Genomic DNA, 22,450 nt, shown 5'->3' with positions numbered 1-22,450 from the left:
TGAAGGTTTGCTGTGTTTATGATAACATGTATTGTCTGCAGTTAGCTTGAAGTCGGCAAGGCTGGTCTGCAATGTGACACGGGAGTCTCTGTGATGGGATCAGCCATGGGTCAGCCCAACCTCGTTAGCTAAACCATTGGGTGATGTTTTGTGTAAATATTTGGGTTATTGTGTGTGTGGGGACTGAGATACTTGTGTGTGTGTGGGGACTGAGATACGTGTGTGTGTGTGTGGGGACTGAGATACTTGTGTGTGTGTGTGGGGACTGAGATACGTGTGTGTGTGTGTGGGGACTGAGATACTTGTGTGTGTGTGGGGACTGAGATACTTGTGTGTGTGTGTGGGGACTGAGATACTTGTGTGTGTGTGGGGACTGAGATACTTGTGTGTGTGGGGACTGAGATACTTGTGTGTGTGTGGGGACTGAGATACTTGTGTGTGTGTGTGGGACTGAGATACTTGTGTGTGTGTGGGGACTGAGATACTTGTGTGTGTGTGGGGACTGAGATACTTGTGTGTGTGGGGACTGAGATACTTGTGTGTGTGTGTGGGGACTGAGATACTTGTGTGTGTGTGGGGACTGAGATACTTGTGTGTGTGTGGGGACTGAGATACTTGTGTGTGTGTGGGGACTGAGATACGTGTGTGTGTGTGGGGACTGAGATACTTGTGTGTGTGGGGACTGAGATACTTGTGTGTGTGTGTGGGGACTGAGATACTTGTGTGTGTGGGGACTGAGATACTTGTGTGTGTGGGGACTGAGATACTTGTGTGTGTGTGGGGACTGAGATACTTGTGTGTGTGTGGGGACTGAGATACGTGTGTGTGTGGGGACTGAGATACGTGTGTGTGTGTGGGGACTGAGATACGTGTGTGTGTGTGGGGACTGAGATACTTGTGTGTGTGTGGGGACTGAGATACGTGTGTGTGTGTGGGGACTGAGATACTTGTGTGTGTGGGGACTGAGATACTTGTGTGTGTGTGGGGACTGAGATACTTGTGTGTGTGTGGGGACTGAGATACGTGTGTGTGTGTGGGGACTGAGATACTTGTGTGTGTGTGGGGACTGAGATACTTGTGTGTGTGTGTGGGGACTGAGATACTTGTGTGTGTGGGGACTGAGATACTTGTGTGTGTGTGGGGACTGAGATACTTGTGTGTGTGTGGGGACTGAGATACTTGTGTGTGTGTGGGGACTGAGATACTTGTGTGTGTGTGGGGACTGAGATACTTGTGTGTGTGTGGGGACTGAGATACGTGTGTGTGTGTGGGGACTGAGATACTTGTGTGTGTGTGGGGACTGAGATACTTGTGTGTGTGTGTGGGGACTGAGATACTTGTGTGTGTGGGGACTGAGATACTTGTGTGTGTGTGGGGACTGAGATACTTGTGTGTGTGTGGGGACTGAGATACTTGTGTGTGTGTGGGGACTGAGATACTTTTCAAGCGTATAAAAAGACTGTATACTTGTCCAATGAATACTCCATGTTGTGGACCTGAGCTAGTCTCGCCTGGTTTTAGGTTACAATATGTGGCTGTAATGTCTGATCTCCGATGCTCAGATTGGAGGAAGCCGTGTACTGAGGGAAGCACTCGGGGATCCGTGACATCAGGTAATTAGAGAAACTCTTCTGCTCCCCAATGTGTTTAAAGCAAAGTATATCCAATATATTAGTAAAGGAAGCTGATCCTAAATATCCACCATATTTAGGGAAATGGGAGGAGTTATCCGAGATGAGGGAAGATTTTGAGATTAGCTTATTTCTCATCAAGAGATGCTAAGACAACATGGATGTGTCATAAATTATTAGCGAGATGGTACTTGACCACCGCAAAGTGCGAGGCGCAGGTGTTCCCCCAACATGTTGGAGGGGGGGGTGCGAAGCTCAGGGGACCTTTGGGCACCTACAATGGGAATACATAAAGATACAGCCTTACTGGGAGGGAATTATTAAGGTGATTTATCAAATTACAGGAGAACTTATCCAGGTTGAGCAATGGAAATGTTTGTTCCATGGTACGGAAAAAACGGTGGCCCAGTAGAAGAATACTTTAGTACCACATTTATTAAATGCAGCTAAAAGTTTGATACCGAGATTATGGAGAACCCCAGAAGCCCCGACTATGGAAGAATGGGTAACAAAGGTCAACTGGCTGAGACCTATAGAAGAAACAATGCATACAGTAGAGCAGTGTTTCTCAACTCCAGTCCTCAAGGCGCACCAACAGGTCATGTTTTCAGGATTTCCCTCAGATGAAACGGCTGTGGTAATTACTAAGGCAGTGAAACTGATTAAATCCCCTGTGCAAAATAATGGAAAGCCTGAAAACATGACCTGTTGGTGTGCCTTGAGGACTGGAGTTGGGAAACACTGCTATAGAGGGCTCCTTAGAGATATATCATACTGTCATGGAAATCCGGCTGTACGCGGAGCACACTCCATATCTCCTGTGCTAATAAGCAGACATTCCGTCTCATGATATAATACATCCCACCCATCACTAAGCAGACATTCCGTCTCATGATATAATACATCCCACCCATCACTAAGCAGACATTCCGTCTCATGATATAATACATCCCACCCATCACTAAGCAGACATTCCGTCTCATGATATAATACATCCCACCCATCACTAAGCAGACATTCCGTCTCATGATATAATACATCCCACCTATCACTCATTTCCTGGATATCCCGAGTAAAGAGACATCACCACAGCTCACGGTCTCATCTCCGTCACATGACTGCCCAGAGACCAGTGTGCTTGGATTTTTATTCCTAAATCACAAAAGCAATGACAAACAGGAAGTGATGGCTCCAGCAGCCAATCACTTCCTCCATGGGAAGTGACATCACAGGATATGACCAAACAGGAAATCCTTCCAACAGGATGAGTTAATACGAACAACCAATGAATAATGGCTAAAGGATTCCTATAGATGTGTGAGCAGAGACGGGGTGTATTGCCTTTACTGGATTCGACTAAACAAAGGAAGCCGCATGGCTGAACAAACATGGACTCCGTCTCTGATCATAAAAACTCAAAGACTCCCGTATTTCCGCTGATAGGAATCCTTATTCTGCCTTGTTCCAGAGAACACCACATACCCGGATTATACTACCGTTCCTTGTGGATGGGAGGTTATCTGCAGGTGTACGCTACGAGTCTCAACATGTGCTGATCAGACACACAGCAGAGACAAGAGTGCCCATCCCCCCATAACTGATAATGTCCTCGCATAGCGATCATATCCCCTCAGACGATCGTTCTGTGCAATGCACAGGGGCCCTTTGCCGGTGGACACATCCCCACTCTGCAAACACTTCTCTCCAACCCCAGGAAGTTTTCCACTACCAGACGGGACTCAAACAGCATCAGTATGCCCCAGTCAGCTCTTTAGAGCGGGTTGTAGAAGTAATAACACTGGGCGACACTACAGTGGGGATGGAAAGTTTGGGCACCCCAGGTAAAAATTTGTATTAATGTGCATAACGAAGCCGAGGAAAGATGGAAAAATCTCCGAAAGGCATCAAATTACAGATTAGACATTCTTATAATATGTCAAAAAAAGTTACATTTTATTTCCATCATTTACACTTTCAGAATTACAGAAAACAAAAAAATGGCGTGTGGAAAAGTTTGGGCGCCCTGCAGAGTTGATCTCTTGTACCGCCCCCTTTGGCGAGTATCACGGCTTGTAAACGCTTTTTGTAGCCAGCCAAGAGTCTTCCCATTCTTGTTTGAGGGATCTTTCCCATTCTTCCTTACACAAGTCTTCCAGTTCTGTGAGATCTCTGGGCTGTCTGTCACGCACGGCTCTTTTAAGGTCTATCCATAGATTTTCAATTATGCTGAGGTCAGGAGATTGTGAAGGCCATGGCAAAACCTTCAGTTTCCGCCTCTTGATGTAATCCCTCCCCCGTGGATTTTGAGGTGTGTTTAGGATCATTATCCATTTGTAGAAGCCATCCTCTCTTTAACCACTTAACACCCGCCCACTGTATATATACGTCCTCTTTTTAAAGATGGATATCTCGGTAACGACAGCAGCTGCTGCCACAACCGAGGTATCCATCTCTTCTGTGGGCGGGCGTGTAAACGATAACGGCGGTCTCCGCGGCAGGTTCGCCGCGAGATCGCCGTTATCGGTGGCGGGAGAGGACCCTCCCGCCGCTCTTCCGCGCCCTCCACCGCTTACCGGAGCCGTCGGTAGCGGCGGAGGAGATCGGGTGCTGCTGCCTGTTGTGTGAGGATGCGAGTGAGGGCAAGATGGCCCCCACCCGTCCTCATAGCTTTGCTGGGCGGAAGTGACGTCAAAACGTCAGTCCCGCCCAGCGTCTTAAAGAGACAATTTTTTTGTTGTCATTTTTTTAAATGACAAAATTTCAATTTTTTTTTGCATTTAAGTCTAAATATGAGATGTGAGGTCTTTTTGACCCCAGATCTCATATTTAAGAGGACCTGTCATGCTTTTTTCTATTACAAGGGATGTTTACATTCCTTGTAATAGGAATAAAAGTGATACTTTTTTTATTTTTTTATTTCAGTGTAAAAAAGTCTAAAATTAATAAAAATAAATAAGAAAACAAAAAACATTTTTTTTTAAAGCGCCCCGTCCCGACGAGCTCGCGCGCAGAAGCGAACGCATATGCGAGTAGCGCCCGCATATGAAAACGGTGTTCAAACCACACAAGTGAGGTATCGCCACGATCGTTAGAGCGAGAGCAATAATTATAGCCCTAGACCTACTCTGTAGCTCAAAAAATGCAACCTATAGAATTTTTTAAACGTCGCCTATCGAGATTTTTAAGGGTAAAAGTTTGACGCCATGCCACGAGCGGGCACAATTTTAAAGCGTGACATGTTGGGTATCATTTTACTCGGCATAACATTATCTTTCACAATATATAAAAAAATTGGGCCAAATTTATTGTGGTCTTATTTTTTAATTCAAAAAAAAGTTTTTTTCCCAAAAAAAGTGCGCTTGTAAGACTGCTGCGCAAATACGGGGGGACAAAAAGTATTGCGATGACCGTCATTTTATTCTCTAGGGTGTTAGAAAAAAATATATATAATGTTTGGGGGTTTTAAGCAATTTTAGAGCAAAAAAAACTGTTTTAGTCTTGTAAACACCGAATCTGAAAAACAGGCTCGGGGCTTAAGTGGTTAACCTCAGCTTTTTCACAGATGGCGTCAAGTTACCATCCAAAATTTGCTGAAATTTTATTGAATCCATTTTTCCTTCTACTCGTGAAATGTTCCCTGTGCCACTGGCTGCAATACAACCCCAAAGCATGATTGATCCACCCCCATGCTTCACAGTTGGACAGAGGTTCTTTTCATTCAATTCTGTGTCCTTTCTTCTCCAAACGTACCTTTGCTCATTCCGGCCAAAAAGTTCTATTTTATCCTCATCGGTCCCCAGAACTTGTTTCTGAAATGCGTCAGGCTTGTCTATATGTTCATTTGCAAAGTTCAAACGCTGATTTTTGTGGTGAGGACGTAGAAGAGGTTTTCTTCTGATGACTCTTCCATGAAGACCATATTTGTACAAGTATCTCTTTATAGTGGAATAGTGTACCACAACTCCAGTGTCTGCCAGATCTTTCTGGAGGGATGGTGCCGTCACACGTGGGGTTTGCTTTTCTCACAATCCTGCGAGCCATTCTGTCTGATATTTTTCTTGGTCTTCCAGATCTTGCTTTAACTTCCACTGTTCCTGATGACTGCCATTTCTTAATTACATTCCGAGGAACAGAGGATACTGACATCTGAAAACGCTTTGCTATCTTCTTATCGCTTCTCCAGCTTTGTGAGCGACAACTATTTTCACTTTCACTTTTCTAGACAACTGCTTAGAAGAACCCATGGTGCTGATTGTTGGGGGAGGGTCAGATGACATCACCTGGTCTTCCCAGACGATGATTGAGAACAATCCATGACACTGGCAGCTCTCAGCTTTGCAAAGGGGGCGGGGCATGCTGGAAATTCTGCAGGGTGCCCAAACTTTCCATCCCCACTGTATGATAATACATATTAAATATATCTTCATAAAATGTCCACAACACAGCCAGATGTGGGAAATGGTGAATTTAAAAGCAATCTACAGAATATATGATTGTGGTGGATGTTTGAGGGGTCAATGCGGAATGTGGGGGGGCAGAATTCAGGAAGAACCAAAGCAGAAGAGGAGAGATAAGAATACATAATAAGATCCGAACAAAAGGGGAAATCAATGTGATGGAATGGAAGAGGCTGAGAAGGGAGACGACCGGGAAGGGACTAAGGGGGGGGAGGGGGGGAATATATATATATATTGTATATGAAACAATGTGAATTGAAGCTCGGATTCGAGTATCTGCTTTGTAACTGTTTGGATCTGTTTTTAAGAATGCAGAACAACAAAAAGAGAGAATATATATAAATACATAAAGAAAGAAAATCCTGGTTGGGTCAGCATTGGACGGGCACACAGCATTGGACGGGCACACAGCATTGGACGGGCACACAGCATTGGACGGGCACACAGCATTGGACGGGCACACAGCATTGGACGGGCACACAGCATTGGACGGGCACACAGCATTGGACGGGCACACAGGAGTCATTTCTGAACATTTCTTATTGTGATAAGAAGAACAGACAGTTCACATTTCACAAACATAATAATATTTTATTGGCACCTCGAAAAAATCAAATTTTCTGTACAAATACAAATAATAAATTCTGTACAGTCATAGAACCAATCAGTGAGAACTGCGATCTGTGGATCTTCCAGACATGTCTGTCCACTATTCTTCTTTAAGAGAAACCCCCATCCCCCCTCCCCCCACAGGCTAGGGCCCATCCAGGGGGCTCCCGACCCCTCCCCTCCCCCACAGACTGTGGATCATACAGGAGGCTCCCCACCCACTATGAACCATCCAGGAGGCTACCCACCCCTCCCAATTTACCAATCAGAAAGTGTGTCTGAGAAGGAATGCTGGAGGAACGAGGAGAAGGCAGGTGGAGTCCACTTAATTCCCATCACTGATTGGCCACTATGGAGGGGAAAGTGGAAGTCGCTTAGCAAATCAGAGAGAGGGACCAGGAAGGAAAAGCCCTTCCTGGGTGGAGACAATACAGAACATTCCAGAACTTTCATTAGGATTCGGGATCTGCCAGGAATGTGCAGCGATCCTGGAAAGGGAAGAGCATGGGACTTCCACCAATCACTGTCCTTCCCATCCCCCCCCCCCCCAATATACTTCTCATGGAACAGGCGTCACTCTGTATATATGGGGAGTCTCCACACAGGACAGAAAGAGATTCACAGAGATGGTGACATCCAATCACGACGATGCGCACGCTTGGCTCCGCTACACCTCCAATGTCTTCTGTGCTGTAGATGCCTGCAGGAGAGAGAAGAAAGATCCATCATGAAGTCACATTGTGGGGGTGTGTCTGAGGAGTCTCCGCCCAGAAAACATCAAAGGACAGTCCCCCTCTGGTCTACAGGTTACAATACATTGTGTTGGGTATCGGGGTCTTTATTACAAAATACCATTAAATCCTTCACAGGAAGTCTTGTGCTGTCCCGTCACACTGCCACCTACAGGAGAACTGGACACTCGCTAGGCCAGCCCAGGATATCCCCTCAGTTTTGTAGCACAGCAGGAATATAAACACCTACAGTATTTTCCCTCAATGGACTCCAAGAAAAGGATTTTACGGTGACTACAAAAGTCACGCTTTTCTTTCTGGTCCATTGAGGAACGCGGGTCTTCTCTCACTGCCGCGACATCCAAAAGAAGTCCATCTGAGAGGTGGGAAAAGCAAACAAAACTCCAACAGGCCCAAGAAAACTATAAAAAAGGGAACCACCTGCAGCACTGGAAGGACCTTGCACCCAACGAGGTCTTATTAGAAGAGGCCTGAAGATCCACCCAGAGGAACGTAGAGAACCGAGGACCGGGTGGTGGCCTTAATAATCTGGGAAGGAGCCGCCTGCAGGACCTTCACCCCGAGGATGGCACTAGATGAGACCTGAACATCCACCGGGTTCTGGGAAGCCTGCTATTGCCCGTGCGCGTGTGTACGTGTGCACACCAGGGTTGTTCTAATAGTTTTCCTACAGTGGGCGGGGCTGGAATGTTGTTCTGACCAGGACAGGATTCACTCTTTTTGCCATGGCGATGCTTCTGGTTCCTCCCTGATGGTTGATATGTGCCACTGCCATGACTAAAGTCTGATTGGATGTTCCTCCAGCTGGGAGGTCAGGTGCTGTAAGGACAGTCAAATTGCCCAAATTTCCAGAGTTTTGATGGGGAGATAAGATTTCCCGCCTTTATCCAAGTCCCGGCACTGACAAGGACTCATCCTGGATATACTAGAGGAAAGGATTTCCCCAACTCCAGAGCAGGATTACAGAGCCGCCAATCCGTCTGTCCAAAGACCGGACCACAACCATAAGAAGACATTTCAGGCCTTGAGATACACGATTGGGTGATGCCCCTATGGGTTTGAATTCTGTGAAGAGGAACTGTTTTGTCACAGGCAGTGGGGCAATGCAACCAGAAGACCCCCCCATACCATGGCTTGGGTGGGGGTGACACGGGCAGGTCCCTGGGAGGGGGCTGGGAACGTACCTCTAGATGGTACTGGAAACCGCCTTCCATACCAAAGCCCCTGAGATGGAGGTTATCCAAGTGTCTGCAAAGGCCAACAGACCCCCCTGCCCTCCCCCGCTCTGAAAAGTGGGGGTGCTCCTCATATCGAAGGGATAGTAATGGACTTGGTCCCAGGTCCTGAAGGCCACATTCCAGATCCACAATTCACCAGTCCAGACGGGTCGGGTTTGTCCCTCTTAAGTCAACCTGAAGAAAACCAAACTGAAGTGGTGCATATAGAAAAAGACGTCCCCCCCCCCCCGGGGGCTGGGTAGAGGGGGAGGGGATACTTAGGCCCGGATTCAGAAAGGACTTACGACGACGTATCTCCAGATACGCCGTCGTAAGTCCAAATGTGCGCCGTCGTATCTATACGCTTATTCAGGAACTGAGATACGCCTGAATTTTGCCAAGATACGACCAACGTAAGTCTCCTACGCCGTCGTATCTTGGGTGCATATTTACGCTTGCTGCAAGGGGCGCTTCCGTAGATTTACGCGTCGAATATGTAAATGAGCTAGATACGCCAATTTACGAATGTACTTGCGCCCGTCGCATTTAGCTACGCCCTTTACGTAAGGCGTACGTCCGGCATAAATTTACCCCTCATGAAGCAGGCGTAAAATCATGTTAAGGTATGGACGTCGGAAACGTCGGAACAACCGTCGTATTTTACTTCGTTTACGTAAGTCGTACGTGAATGGGGCTGGGCGTAGGTTACGTTCACGTTGTATGAATGGAGCCGGCGTATCTTAGGGAGTAAATTCAACGTGATTCTGAGAATGCGCGCGCATGCGCCGTTCGTTCGGCCCTTCATTTACATGGGGTCACGCTTCATTATAATACTACATGCCGTAACTTTGAATTACGTGGGCTTACGCCGGCCATTTTACGTTACGCCGGAGCAAGAAAGGGAGCGAGTGCTTTGTGAATACAGTACGAGCCTCTCTATGTTACGTTGGCGTAGCGCATATCAGATACGCTACGCCGCTTTAAAGATACGCCGATCTCTCTGAATCCCGGCCATAATGTTTGTCATTGTACAATTCTCTTGTAGGCGGCAGTATAACCCGATAGCCAATGAATGAGGAAGACAATCTTCGTACATAATTCCCATAATCCCGTGGGAAGGGATGAACTCCACCACCCTCTACTACTATCCTCATCATCACCACCCTCCACTACTATCCTCATCATCACCACCCTCCACCACCCTCTAATACTATTCTCATCATCATCACCCTCCACCACCCTCTACTACTATCCTCATCATCATCACCCTCCACCACCCTCTACTACTATCCTCATCATCACCACCCTCCACTACTATCCTCATCATCACCACCCTCCACTACCCTCTACTACTATCCTCATCACCACCCTCCACCACCCTCTACTACTATCCTCATCATCACCCTCCACCACCCTCTACTACTATCCTCATCATCACCACCCTCCACCACCCTCTACTACTATCCTCATCATCATCACCCTCCACCACCCTCTACTACTATCCTCATCATCACCACCCTCCACTACTATCCTCATCATCACCACCCTCCACTACCCTCTACTACTATCCTCATCACCACCCTCCACCACCCTCTACTACTATCCTCATCATCACCCTCCACCACCCTCTACTACTATCCTCATCATCACCACCCTCCACTACTATCCTCATCATCACCACCCTCCACCAACCTCTACTACTATCCTCATCATCACCCTCCACTACTATCCTCATCATCACCACCCTCCACTACTATCCTCATCATCACCACCCTCCACTACCCTCTACTACTATTCTCATCATCATCACCCTCCACCAACCTCTACTACTATCCTCATCATCACCCTCCACCACCCTCTACTACTATCCTCATCATCACCCTCCACCACCCTCTACTACTATCCTCATCATCACCCTCCACCACCCTCTACTACTATCCTCATCATCACCACCCTCCACCACCCTCTACTACTATCCTCACCATCACCCCCAACTCTACTACTATCCTCATCATCACCCAAACTCTACTACTATCCTCATCATCACCATGAACTCTACTACTATCCTCATCATCATCACCCTCCACCACCCTCTACTACTATCCTCATCACCACCCTCTACTACTATTCTCATCATCACCACCCTCTACTACTATCCTCATCATCACCACCCTCCACCACCCTCTACTACTATCCTCATCATCACCACCCTCTACTACTATCCTCATCATCACCACCCTCCACTACCCTCTACTACTATCCTCATCATCACCATGAACTCTACTACTATCCTCATCATCACCCCGAACTCTACTACTATCCTCATCATCACCACCCTCCACCACCCTCTACTACTATCCTCATCATCACCCCCAACTCTACTACTATCCTCATCATCACCCCCAACTCTACTACTATCCTCATCATCACCCTCCACCACCCTCTACTACTATCCTCATCATCACCCCCAACTCTACTACTATCCTCATCATCACCCTCCACCACCCTCTACTACTATTCTCATCATCACCACCCTCCACCACCCTCTACTACTATCCTCATCACCACCCTCCACCACCCTCTACTACTATCCTCATCACCACCCTCCACCACCCTCTACTACTATCCTCATCATCACCCCCAACTCTACTACTATCCTCATCATCACCCGAACTCTACTACTATCCTCATCATCACCATGAACTCTACTACTATCCTCATCATCACCACCCTCCACCACCCTCTAACTACTATCCTCATCATCACCCTCCACCACCCTCTACTACTATCCTCATCATCACCCTCCACCACCCTCTACTACTATTCTCATCATCACCACCCTCTACTACTATCCTCATCATCACCCTCCACCACCCTCTACTACTATCCTCATCATCACCCTCCACCACCCTCTACTACTATCCTCATCATCACCATGAACTCTACTACTATCCTCATCATCACCACCCTCTACTACTATCCTCATCATCACCACCCTCCACTACCCTCTACTACTATCCTCATCATCACCATGAACTCTACTACTATCCTCATCATCACCCTCTACTACTATCCTCATCATCATCACCCTCCACCACCCTCTACTACTATCCTCATCATCACCATGAACTCTACTACTATCCTCATCATCACCACCCTCCACTACCCTCTACTACTATCCTCATCATCACCATGAACTCTACTACTATCCTCATCATCACCCCGAACTCTACTACTATCCTCATCATCACCACCCTCCACCACCCTCTACTACTATCCTCATCATCACCCCCAACTCTACTACTATCCTCATCATCACCCCCAACTCTACTACTATCCTCATCATCACCCTCCACCACCCTCTACTACTATCCTCATCATCACCACCCTCCACCATCCTCTACTACTATCCTCATCATCACCCTCCACCACCCTCTACTACTATTCTCATCATCACCACCCTCCACCACCCTCTACTACTATTCTCATCATCACCACCCTCCACCACCCTCTACTACTATCCTCATCATCACCACCCTCCACCACCCTCTACTACTATCCTCATCATCACCACCCTCCACTACTATCCTCATCATCACCACCCTCCACCACCCTCTAATACTATTCTCATCATCACCCCCCTCTACTACTATCCTCATCATCACCACCCTCCACCACCCTCTACTACTATTCTCATCATCACCACCCTCCACCACCCTCTACTACTATCCTCATCACCACCCTCCACCACCCTCTACTACTATCCTCATCATCACCCCCAACTCTACTACTATCCTCATCATCACCCTCCACCACCCTCTACTACTATCCTCATCATCACCACCCTCCACCACCCTCTACTACTATCCTCATCATCACCCCCAACTCTACTACTATCCTCATCATCACCACCCTCCACCACCCTCCACTACTATCCTCATCATCACCCTCCACCACCCTCTACTACTATCCTCATCATCACCACCCTCCACCACCCTCTACTACTATCCTCATCATCACCCCCAACTCTACTACTATCCTCATCATCACCACCCTCCACCACCCTCTACTACTATCCTCATCATCACCCCGAACTCTACTACTATCCTCATCATCACCACCCTCCACCACCCTCTACTACTATCCTCATCATCACCACCCTCCACTACTATCCTCATCACCACCCTCCACCACCCTCTACTACTATCCTCATCATCACCCCCAACTCTACTACTATCTTCATCATCACCCTCCACCACCCTCTACTACTATCCTCATCATCACCACCCTCCACCACCCTCTACTACTATCCTCATCATCATCACCCTCCACCACCCTCCACTACTATCCTCATCATCACCCCGAACTCTACTACTATCCTCATCATCACCACCCTCCACCACCCTCTACTACTATCATCATCATCACCACCATCACCACCCTCTACTACTATCCTCATCATCACCCCAACTCTACCTTCTCATCATCACCATGACTCTACTACTATCCTCATCATCACCCCCCCACCTCTACTACTATTCTCATCATCACCACCCTCTACTATCCTCATCATCACACCCTCCTCCCACCCTCTACTACTATCCTCATCATCACCCTCCACCACCCTCTACTACTATCCTCATCATCACCACCCTCCACCACCCTCTACTACTATCCTCATCATCACCCTCCACCACCCTCTACTACTATCCTCATCATCACCACCCTCCTACCACCCTCCACTACTATCCTCATCATCACCCCGAACTCTACTACTATCCTCATCATCACCACCCTCCACCACCCTCTACTACTATCATCATCATCACCACCCTCCACCACCCTCTACTACTATCCTCATCATCACCCCCAACTCTACTACTATTCTCATCATCACCATGAACTCTACTACTATCCTCATCATCACCCTCCACCACCCTCTACTACTATTCTCATCATCACCACCCTCTACTACTATCCTCATCATCACCACCCTCCACCACCCTCTACTACTATCCTCATCATCACCCTCCACCACCCTCTACTACTATCCTCATCATCACCACCCTCCACCACCCTCTACTACTATCCTCATCATCACCCTCCACCACCCTCTACTACTATCCTCATCATCACCACCCTCTACCACCCTCCACTACTATCCTCATCATCACCACCCTCCACCACCCTCTACTACTATCCTCATCATCATCACCCTCCACCACCCTCTACTACTATCCTCATCATCACCACCCTCCACCACCCTCTACTACTATCCTCATCATCACCCCCAACTCTACTACTATTCTCATCATCACCATGAACTCTACTACTATCCTCATCATCACCCTCCACCACCCTCTACTACTATTCTCATCATCACCACCCTCTACTACTATCCTCATCATCACCACCCTCCACCACCCTCTACTACTATCCTCATCATCATCACCCTCCACCACCCTCCACTACTATCCTCATCATCACCCCGAACTCTACTACTATCCTCATCATCACCACCCTCCACCACCCTCTACTACTATCATCATCATCACCACCCTCCACCACCCTCTACTACTATCCTCATCATCACCCCCAACTCTACTACTATTCTCATCATCACCATGAACTCTACTACTATCCTCATCATCACCCTCCACCACCCTCTACTACTATCCTCATCATCACCACCCTCCACCAACCTCTACTACTATCCTCATCATCACCACCCTCCACCACCCTCTACTACTATCCTCATCATCATCACCCTCCACCACCCTCTACTACTATCCTCATCATCATCACCCTCCACCACCCTCTACTACTATCCTCATCATCACCCCCAACTCTACTACTATCCTCATCATCACCCCCCTCCACCACCCTCTACTACTATCCTCATCATCATCACCCTCCACCACCCTCTACTACTATCCTCATCATCACCATGAACTCTACTACTATCCTCATCATCACCACCCTCCACCACCCTCTACTACTATCCTCATCATCACCCTCCACCACCCTCTACTACTATCCTCATCATCACCCTCCACCACCCTCTACTACTATCCTCATCATCACCACCCTCCACCACCCTCTACTACTATCCTCATCATCACCACCCTCCACCACCCTCTACTACTATCCTCATCATCACCCCCAACTCTACTACTATCCTCATCATCACCACCCTCCACTACTATCCTCATCATCACCACCCTCCACCACCCTCTACTACTATTCTCATCATCACCACCCTCCACCACCCTCTACTACTATCCTCATCATCACCACCCTCCACCACCCTCTACTACTATCCTCATCATCACCACCCTCCACCACCCTCTACTACTATCCTCATCATCATCACCCTCCACTACTATCCTCATCATCACCACCCTCCACCACCCTCTACTAGTATTCTCATCATCATCACCCTCCACCATCCTCTACTACTATCCTCATCATCACCACCCTCCACCACCCTCTACTACTATCCTCATCATCACCCCCAACTCTACTACTATCCTCATCATCACCACCCTCCACCACCCTCTACTACTATCCTCATCATCACCCTCCACCACCCTCTACTACTATCCTCATCATCACCACCCTCCACCATCCTCTACTACTATCCTCATCATCACCACCCTCCACCATCCTCTACTACTATCCTCATCATCACCCCCAACTCTACTACTATCCTCATCATCACCACCCTCCACCACCCTCTACTACTATCCTCATCATCACCACCATCCTCTACTACTATCCTCATCATCACCACCCTCCACCATCCTCTACTACTATCCTCATCATCACCACCCTCCACCACCCTCTACTACTATCCTCATCATCATCACCCTCCACCACCCTCTACTACTATCCTCATCATCACCACCATCCTCTACTACTATCCTCATCATCACCCCCAACTCTACTACTATCCTCATCATCACCCGAACTCTACTACTATCCTCATCATCACCATGAACTCTACTACTATCCTCATCATCACCCCTGTGACGGTATCGGTATGATATCCCCGTCAACGTTCCCTTCTTCCCATAACGAAAATCACCCCAATATTCCACGAGGAGGGATATCCCTGGAGTCGCCCAGAAAGCCACACATGAGACCAGCTTACTGCTTGAACAACACAGACTTTAATGTTATAACACACAGCTTATATGTAATTTCCAAAACTGTTACAATGACAAATCTCCGCCCCCCTCACACTGGGGCTTCCATACAGATGAGTAGGTAGACACGACGGGGCCGATGCTGAGACACATTTTCTTTAGACAATGACATCAATGACGCTGAGCACTAGCTGTACTGAATACATCAACCAGACCGCTCGACCCCGCATATAGAGAGATAATTACCACAATGAAGCAATCAGAATAATTAACACAAGCCACTTAAACCCAGCTCTCCTTCACACAACACAATAGATCAATTAACCTTTAGAAATAGTGAGGGGACATTAGCACATCAATAACCTGGCTAGCAGGGAGCAGTAAACTGAGACATATAGGCAAATGTATCACAACCCCCAACTCTACTACTATCCTCATCATCACCATGAACTCTACTACTATCATCACCACCCTGAACCCTACTTTGATCTCACCTGCTGGATTTCCTGCATGGCTCTTCGGATGGATTTGTGGAATTGAGGGAGGGGGTGGGCGGGCTCCTCCAGTTTCTTGTGCTCCGATTGGTTGGATGCAGAGGGAACATTCTCATCTCCGAGAGACAGAGTTCTGGTCAGGAATTTTATCTCCTCACAGTCCGGACCCCAGTTCCCGGTCTATAGAGAACAGACATCACATGACATCCCAATACAGGGCCCAACCCAATCACAGACATGTGACCCCCTCCAGTGTCCCCTGTGTCTTATCACCCCCTCCAGTGGCCCCCTTCCCATATTAACCCTTCCAGTGGCCCCTGTGTCATGTGACCCCCTCCAGTGGCTCCTGTGTCATATGACCCCCCTTCAGTGGCCCCTGTGTCATGTGACCCTCTCCAGTGTCCCCTGTGTCATGTGACCCTCTCCAGTGTCCCCTGTGTCATGTGTCCCCCTCCAGTGTCCCCTGTGTCATGTGACCCCCTCCAGTGTCCCCTGTGTCATGTGACCCCCTCCAGTGGCTCCTGTGTCATATGACCCCCCTTCAGTGGCCCCTGTGTCATGTGACCCCCTCCAGTGTCCCCTATGTCTTATGACCCCCTCCAGTGTCCCCTGTGTCATGTGACCCCCTCCAGTGTCCCCTGTGTCATGTGACCCCCTCCAGTGTCCCCTGTGTCATGTGACCCTCTCCAGTGGCCCCTCTGTTATGTGACCCCCTCCAGTGTCCCCTGTGTCATGTGACCCCCTCCAGTGTCCCCTGTGTCATGTGACCCCCTCCAGTGTCCCCTGTGTCATGTGACCCTCTCCAGTGTCCCCTGTGTCATGTGACCCTCTCCAGTGGCCCCTCTGTTATGTGACCCCCCCATCATTGGTTGCTGTCTCCCTGTGACCCCTTCCAGTGGCCCCTGTGTCATGTGACCCCCTCCAGTGTCCCCCTTCCCATATTAACCCTTCCAGTGGCCCCTGTGTCATGTGTCCCTCTCCAGTGTCCCCTGTGTCATGTGACCCCCTCCAGTGTCCCCTGTGTCATGTGACCCTCTCCAGTGTCCCCTGTGTCATGTGACCCCCTCCAGTGTCCCTTATGTCATGTGACCCCCTCCAGTGTCCCCTGTGTCATGTGTCCCTCTCCAGTGGCCCCTGTGTCATGTGACCCCCTCCAGTGGCTCCTGTGTCATGTGACCCCCTCCAGTGTCCCCTGTGTCATGTGACCCTCTCCAGTGGCCCCTCTGTTATGTGACCCCCTCCAGTGTCCCCTGTGTCATGTGACCCCCTCCAGTGTCCCCTGTGTCATGTGACCCCCTCCAGTGTCCCCTGTGTCATGTGACCCCCTCCAGTGTCCCCTGTGTCATGTGACCCTCTCCAGTGGCCCCTCTGTTATGTGACCCCCCCATCATTGGTTGCTGTCTCCCTGTGACCCCTTCCAGTGGCCCCTGTGTCATGTGACCCCCTCCAGTGTCCCCCTTCCCATATTAACCCTTCCAGTGGCCCCTGTGTCATGTGACCCCCTCCAGTGTCCCCTGTGTCATGTGACCCTCTCCAGTGGCCCCTCTGTTATGTGACCCCCCCATCATTGGTTGCTGTCTCCCTGTGACCCCTTCCAGTGGCCCCTGTGTCATGTGACCCCCTCCAGTGTCCCCCTTCCCATATTAACCCTTCCAGTGGCCCCTATGTCATGTGACCCCCTCCAGTGTCCCCTGTGTCATGTGACCCCCTCCAGTGTCCCTTATGTCATGTGACCCCCTCCAGTGTCCCCTGTGTTATGTGACCCCCTCCAGTGTCCCCTGTGTCATGTGACCCCCTCCAGTGTCCCCTGTGTCATGTGACCCCCTCCAGTGTCCCCTATGTCATGTGACCCCCTCCAGTGTCCCCTGTGTTATGTGACCCCCTCCAGTGTCCCCTGTGTCATGTGACCTCCTCCAGTGTCCCTTATGTCATGTGACCCCCTCCAGTGGCCCCTCTGTTATGTGACCCTCTCCAGTGTCCCCTGTGTCATGTGTCCCCCTCCAGTGGCCCCTCTGTTATGTGACCCCCTCCAGTGTCCCCTGTATCATGTGACCCTCTCCAGTGGCCCCTCTGTTATGTGACCCCCCCCCCCATCATTGGTTGCTGTCTCCCTGTGACCCCTTCCAGTGGCCCCTGTGTCATGTGACCCCCTCCAGTGTCCCCCTTCCCATATTAACCCTTCCAGTGGCCCCTGTGTCATGTGTCCCTCTCCAGTGGCCCCTGTGTCATGTGACCCCCTCCAGTGTCCCCTGTGTCATGTGACCCCCTCCAGTGTCCCTTATGTCATGTGACCCCCTCCAGTGTCCCCTGTGTTATGTGACCCCCTCCAGTGTCCCCTGTGTCATGTGACCCCCTCCAGTGTCCCCTATGTCATGTGACCCCCTCCAGTGTCCCCTGTGTTATGTGACCCCCTCCAGTGTCCCCTGTGTCATGTGACCTCCTCCAGTGTCCCTTATGTCATGTGACCCCCTCCAGTGGCCCCTCTGTTATGTGACCCTCTCCAGTGTCCCCTGTGTTATGTGACCCTCTCCAGTGTCCCCTGTATCATGTGTCCCCCTCCAGTGGCCCCTCTGTTATGTGACCCCCTCCAGTGTCCCCTATGTCATGTGACCCCCTCCAGTGTCCCCTGTGTCATGTGACCCTCTCCTGTGGTCCCTCTGTTATGTGACCCCCCCTCATCATTGGTTGCTGTCTCCCTGTGACCCTCTCCAGTGTCCCCTGTGTCATGTGACCCCCTTCAGTGTCCCCTGTGTCATGTGACCCTCTCCTGTGGTCCCTCTGTTATGTGACCCCTCCATCATTGGTTGCTGTCTCCCTGTGACCCTCTCCAGTGTCCCCTGTGTCATGTGACCCTCTCCAGTGGCCCCTGTGTCATGTGACCCTCTCCAGTGGCCCCTCTGTTATGTGCCCCCCCCCCCCATCATTGGTTGCTGTCTCCCTGTGACCCCATATACCTAACCTCTGCTAAGTCCTTTGGCCCAGTGGGCACCCAAGTTCCTCACTTACCCTTTCACAAGGTTCTCTCAGGGTTTCCCCATAGGGCTGGAGACCGACAACGCGGTGATACTCTATGAGGGCGGAGAGCGAGGAGTGAGCGCGATCTTCACCCAGGATGACATAGCAGCCATTGCAGCGCACATCGATCATATAATGGCGGCAGCGGTCCATCCCCCTACAATATGGAGAAGATGGTAACTCTCCGGCCCGGAGGTCCTGAGATCCAAGATATGGAAACCTTACCGGAAGGGGCGGGGCAATGGAGGAAATGTGACGTAATGTACCCGGGGGCTAAAAATATAAACTCTCAAGGGGGAACCTCTGGGGGCATCCAGGATCAATCTGGGGGTCCTAGTACCTGACAGCCAATCAGCAGCAAGCAAAGACAGCCGTTATGGGGGATGGAGGAGCTCAGTTATGGGGGATGGAGGAGCTCAGTTATGGGGGATGGAGGAGCTCAGTTATGGGGGATGGAGGAGATCAGTTATGGGGGATGGAGGACCTCAGTTATGGGGGGATGAAGGAGCTCAGTTATGGGGGATGGAGAAGCTCAGTTACGGGGAATGGAGGAGATCAGTTATGGGGGATGGAGGAGATCAGTTATGAAGGATTGAGGAGCTCAGTTATGGGGGATGGAGGAGCTCAGTTATGGGGGATGGAGGAGCTCAGTTATGGGGGATGGAGGAGCTCAGTTATGGGGGGATGGAGGAGCTCAGTTATGGGGGGAGGGAGGAGCTCAGTTATGGGGGAGGGAGGAGCTCAGTTATGAGGGATGGAGGAGCTCAGTTATGGGGGATGGAGGAGCTCAGTTATGGGGGTGGAGGAGCTCAGTTATGGTGGATGGAGGAGCTCAGTTACGGGGGATGGAGGAGCTCAGTTACGGGGGATGGAGGAGCTCAGTTACGGGGGATGGAGGAGCTCAGTTATGGGGGATGGAGGAGCTCAGTTACGGGGGATGGAGGAGATCAGTAATGGGGGATGGAGGAGCTCAGTTATGGGGGATGGAGGAGCTCAGTTACGGGGGATGAAGGAGATCAGTTACGGGGGATGGAGAAGCTCAGTTACGGGGGATGGAGAAGCTCAGTTACGGGGGATGGAGAAGCTCAGTTATGGGGAATGGAGGAGCTCAGTTATGGGGGGATGGAGGAGCTCAGTTATGGGGGGGGTGGAGGACCTCAGTTATGGGGGATGGAGGAGCTCAGTTATGGGGTGTGGAGGAGCTCAGTTATGGGGGATGGAGGAGCTCAGTTATGGGGTGTGGAGGAGCTCAGTTATGGGGGATGGAGGAGCTCAGTTATGGGGGGGATGGAGGAGCTCAGTTATGGGGGTGGAGGAGCTCAGTTATGGGGTGTGGAGGAGCTCAGTTACGGGGGATGGAGGAGCTCAGTTATGGGGGATGGAGGAGCTCAGTTATGGGGGATGGAGGAGCTCAGTTACGGGGGATGGACGAGCTCAGTTATGGGGGATGGAGGAGCTCAGTTATGGGGGATGGAGGAGCTCAGTTATGGGGGGGATGGAGGAGCTCAGTTATGGGGGGGATGGAGGAGCTCAGTTATGGGGGATGGAGGAGCTCAGTTATGGGGGATGGAGGAGCTCAGTTATGGGGGATGGAGGTGCTCAGTTATGGGGATGGAGGAGCTCAGTTATGAGGGATGGCGGAGCTCAGTTATGGGGGATGGAGGAGCTCAGTTATGGGGGGAGGGAGGAGCTCAGTTATGGGGGATGGAGGAGCTCAGTTATGAGGGATGGAGGAGCTCAGTTATGGGGGATGGAGGAGCTCAGTTATGGGGGATGGAGGAGCTCATCTATGAGGGATGTCTTCGGGGGGGTCTGTCAATCTATGGCGGTAGGGATGACCCCGATCCCCCGATCACATCTACCATTTCATGATTTGACCTGAAGGCAGAATCTCCATCTTTCTCCACCCCGCCCCCAAACCATGAGCTCCGCCTCCTCCCACGGGATACGGATGGAGATGACACTGACCTGTAGCTGAGGATGTATCCGGCCCGGGATTGGCTGATGCGGATCAGGAAATTGCCGACCTCTTTATCCGTCAGTAAATTCTCCGTATCCCTGAAGACACAGAACAATCTTCTGGTAAATCCGACCTCTAGGCAGAGATACCCCGCCCCTTCCTACTGCTATCCCCGCCCTCAGTCTACTCACTTCCCACCCCTTCCTACTGCTATCCCCGCCCTCAATCTACTCACATCCCGCCCCTTCCCACTACTATCCCCGCCCTCAATCTACTCACATCTTGCCCCTTCCTACTGCTATCCCCGCCCTCAGTCTACTCACTTCCCGCCCCTTCCCACTGCTATCCCCGCCCTCAGTCTACTCACATCCCGCCCCTTCCTCCTGCTATCCCCGCCCTCAGTCTACTCACATCCCGCTCCTTCCCACTGCTATCCCCGCCCTCAATCTACTCACATCCCGTCCCTTCCTCCTGCTATCCCCGCCCTCAGTCTACTCACATCCCGTCCCTTCCTCCTGCTATCCCCGCCCTCAGTCTACTCACTTCCCGCCCCTTCCCACTGCTATCCCTGCCCTCAGTCTACTCACATCCCGCTCCTTCCTCCTGCTATCCCCGCCCTCAGTCTACTCACTTCCCGCCCCTTCCCACTGCTATCCCCGCCCTCAGTCTACTCACATCCCGCTCCTTCCCACTGCTATCCCCGCCCTCAATCTACTCACATCCCGCCCCTTCCTCCTGCTATCCCCGCCCTCAGTCTACTCACATCCCGCCCCTTCCTCCTGCTATCCCCGCCCTCAGTCTACTCACTTCCCGCCCCTTCCCACTGCTATCCCCGCCCTCAGTCTACTCACTTCCCGCCCTTTCCTACTGCTATCCCCGCCTTCAATCTACTCACATCCCGCCCCTTCCCACTGCTATCCCCGCCCTCAGTCTACTCACTTCCTGCCCCTTCCTACTGCTATCCTTGACCTCAGTCTACTCACATCCCGCCCTTTCCTACTGCTATCCCCGCCCTCAGTCTACTCGCACCCCGCTCCTTTCCACTGCTATCCCCGCCCTCAGTCTACTCGCACCCCGCTCCTTCCCACTGCTATCTCCGCCTTTAGTCTACTCACTTCCCGCCCTTTCCTACTGCTATCCCCGCCCTCAATCTACTCACATCCCGCC

The 22,450-nt window shown here is 50.5% G+C and overlaps 1 protein-coding gene across 1 annotated transcript in view; it reads right to left on the bottom strand.

The window, feature by feature from the left end:
• Positions 1-6,658: 6,658 nt before the first annotated feature.
• The window catches only part of LOC120924755 (myosin-IIIb-like), a 126,322-nt gene continuing 110,530 nt past the window's right edge, over positions 6,659-22,450 (bottom strand). The window contains exons 26-29 of the mRNA XM_040335781.1: positions 21,292-21,381; positions 19,315-19,480; positions 16,309-16,488; positions 6,659-7,397 (exon numbers count right to left, since the gene is read on the bottom strand). Coding sequence (XP_040191715.1) covers positions 7,365-7,397; positions 16,309-16,488; positions 19,315-19,480; positions 21,292-21,381 — 469 coding nt within the window. The 3' untranslated portion in view covers positions 6,659-7,364. The remainder of the gene's footprint in view (positions 7,398-16,308; positions 16,489-19,314; positions 19,481-21,291; positions 21,382-22,450) is intronic.

The sequence above is a fragment of the Rana temporaria genome, chromosome 1 (assembly GCF_905171775.1).
Source record: "Rana temporaria chromosome 1, aRanTem1.1, whole genome shotgun sequence".
In the NCBI taxonomy this organism is placed as follows: Eukaryota; Metazoa; Chordata; class Amphibia; order Anura; family Ranidae; genus Rana; species Rana temporaria.
This window is presented reverse-complemented; position numbering and strand designations above follow the sequence as displayed.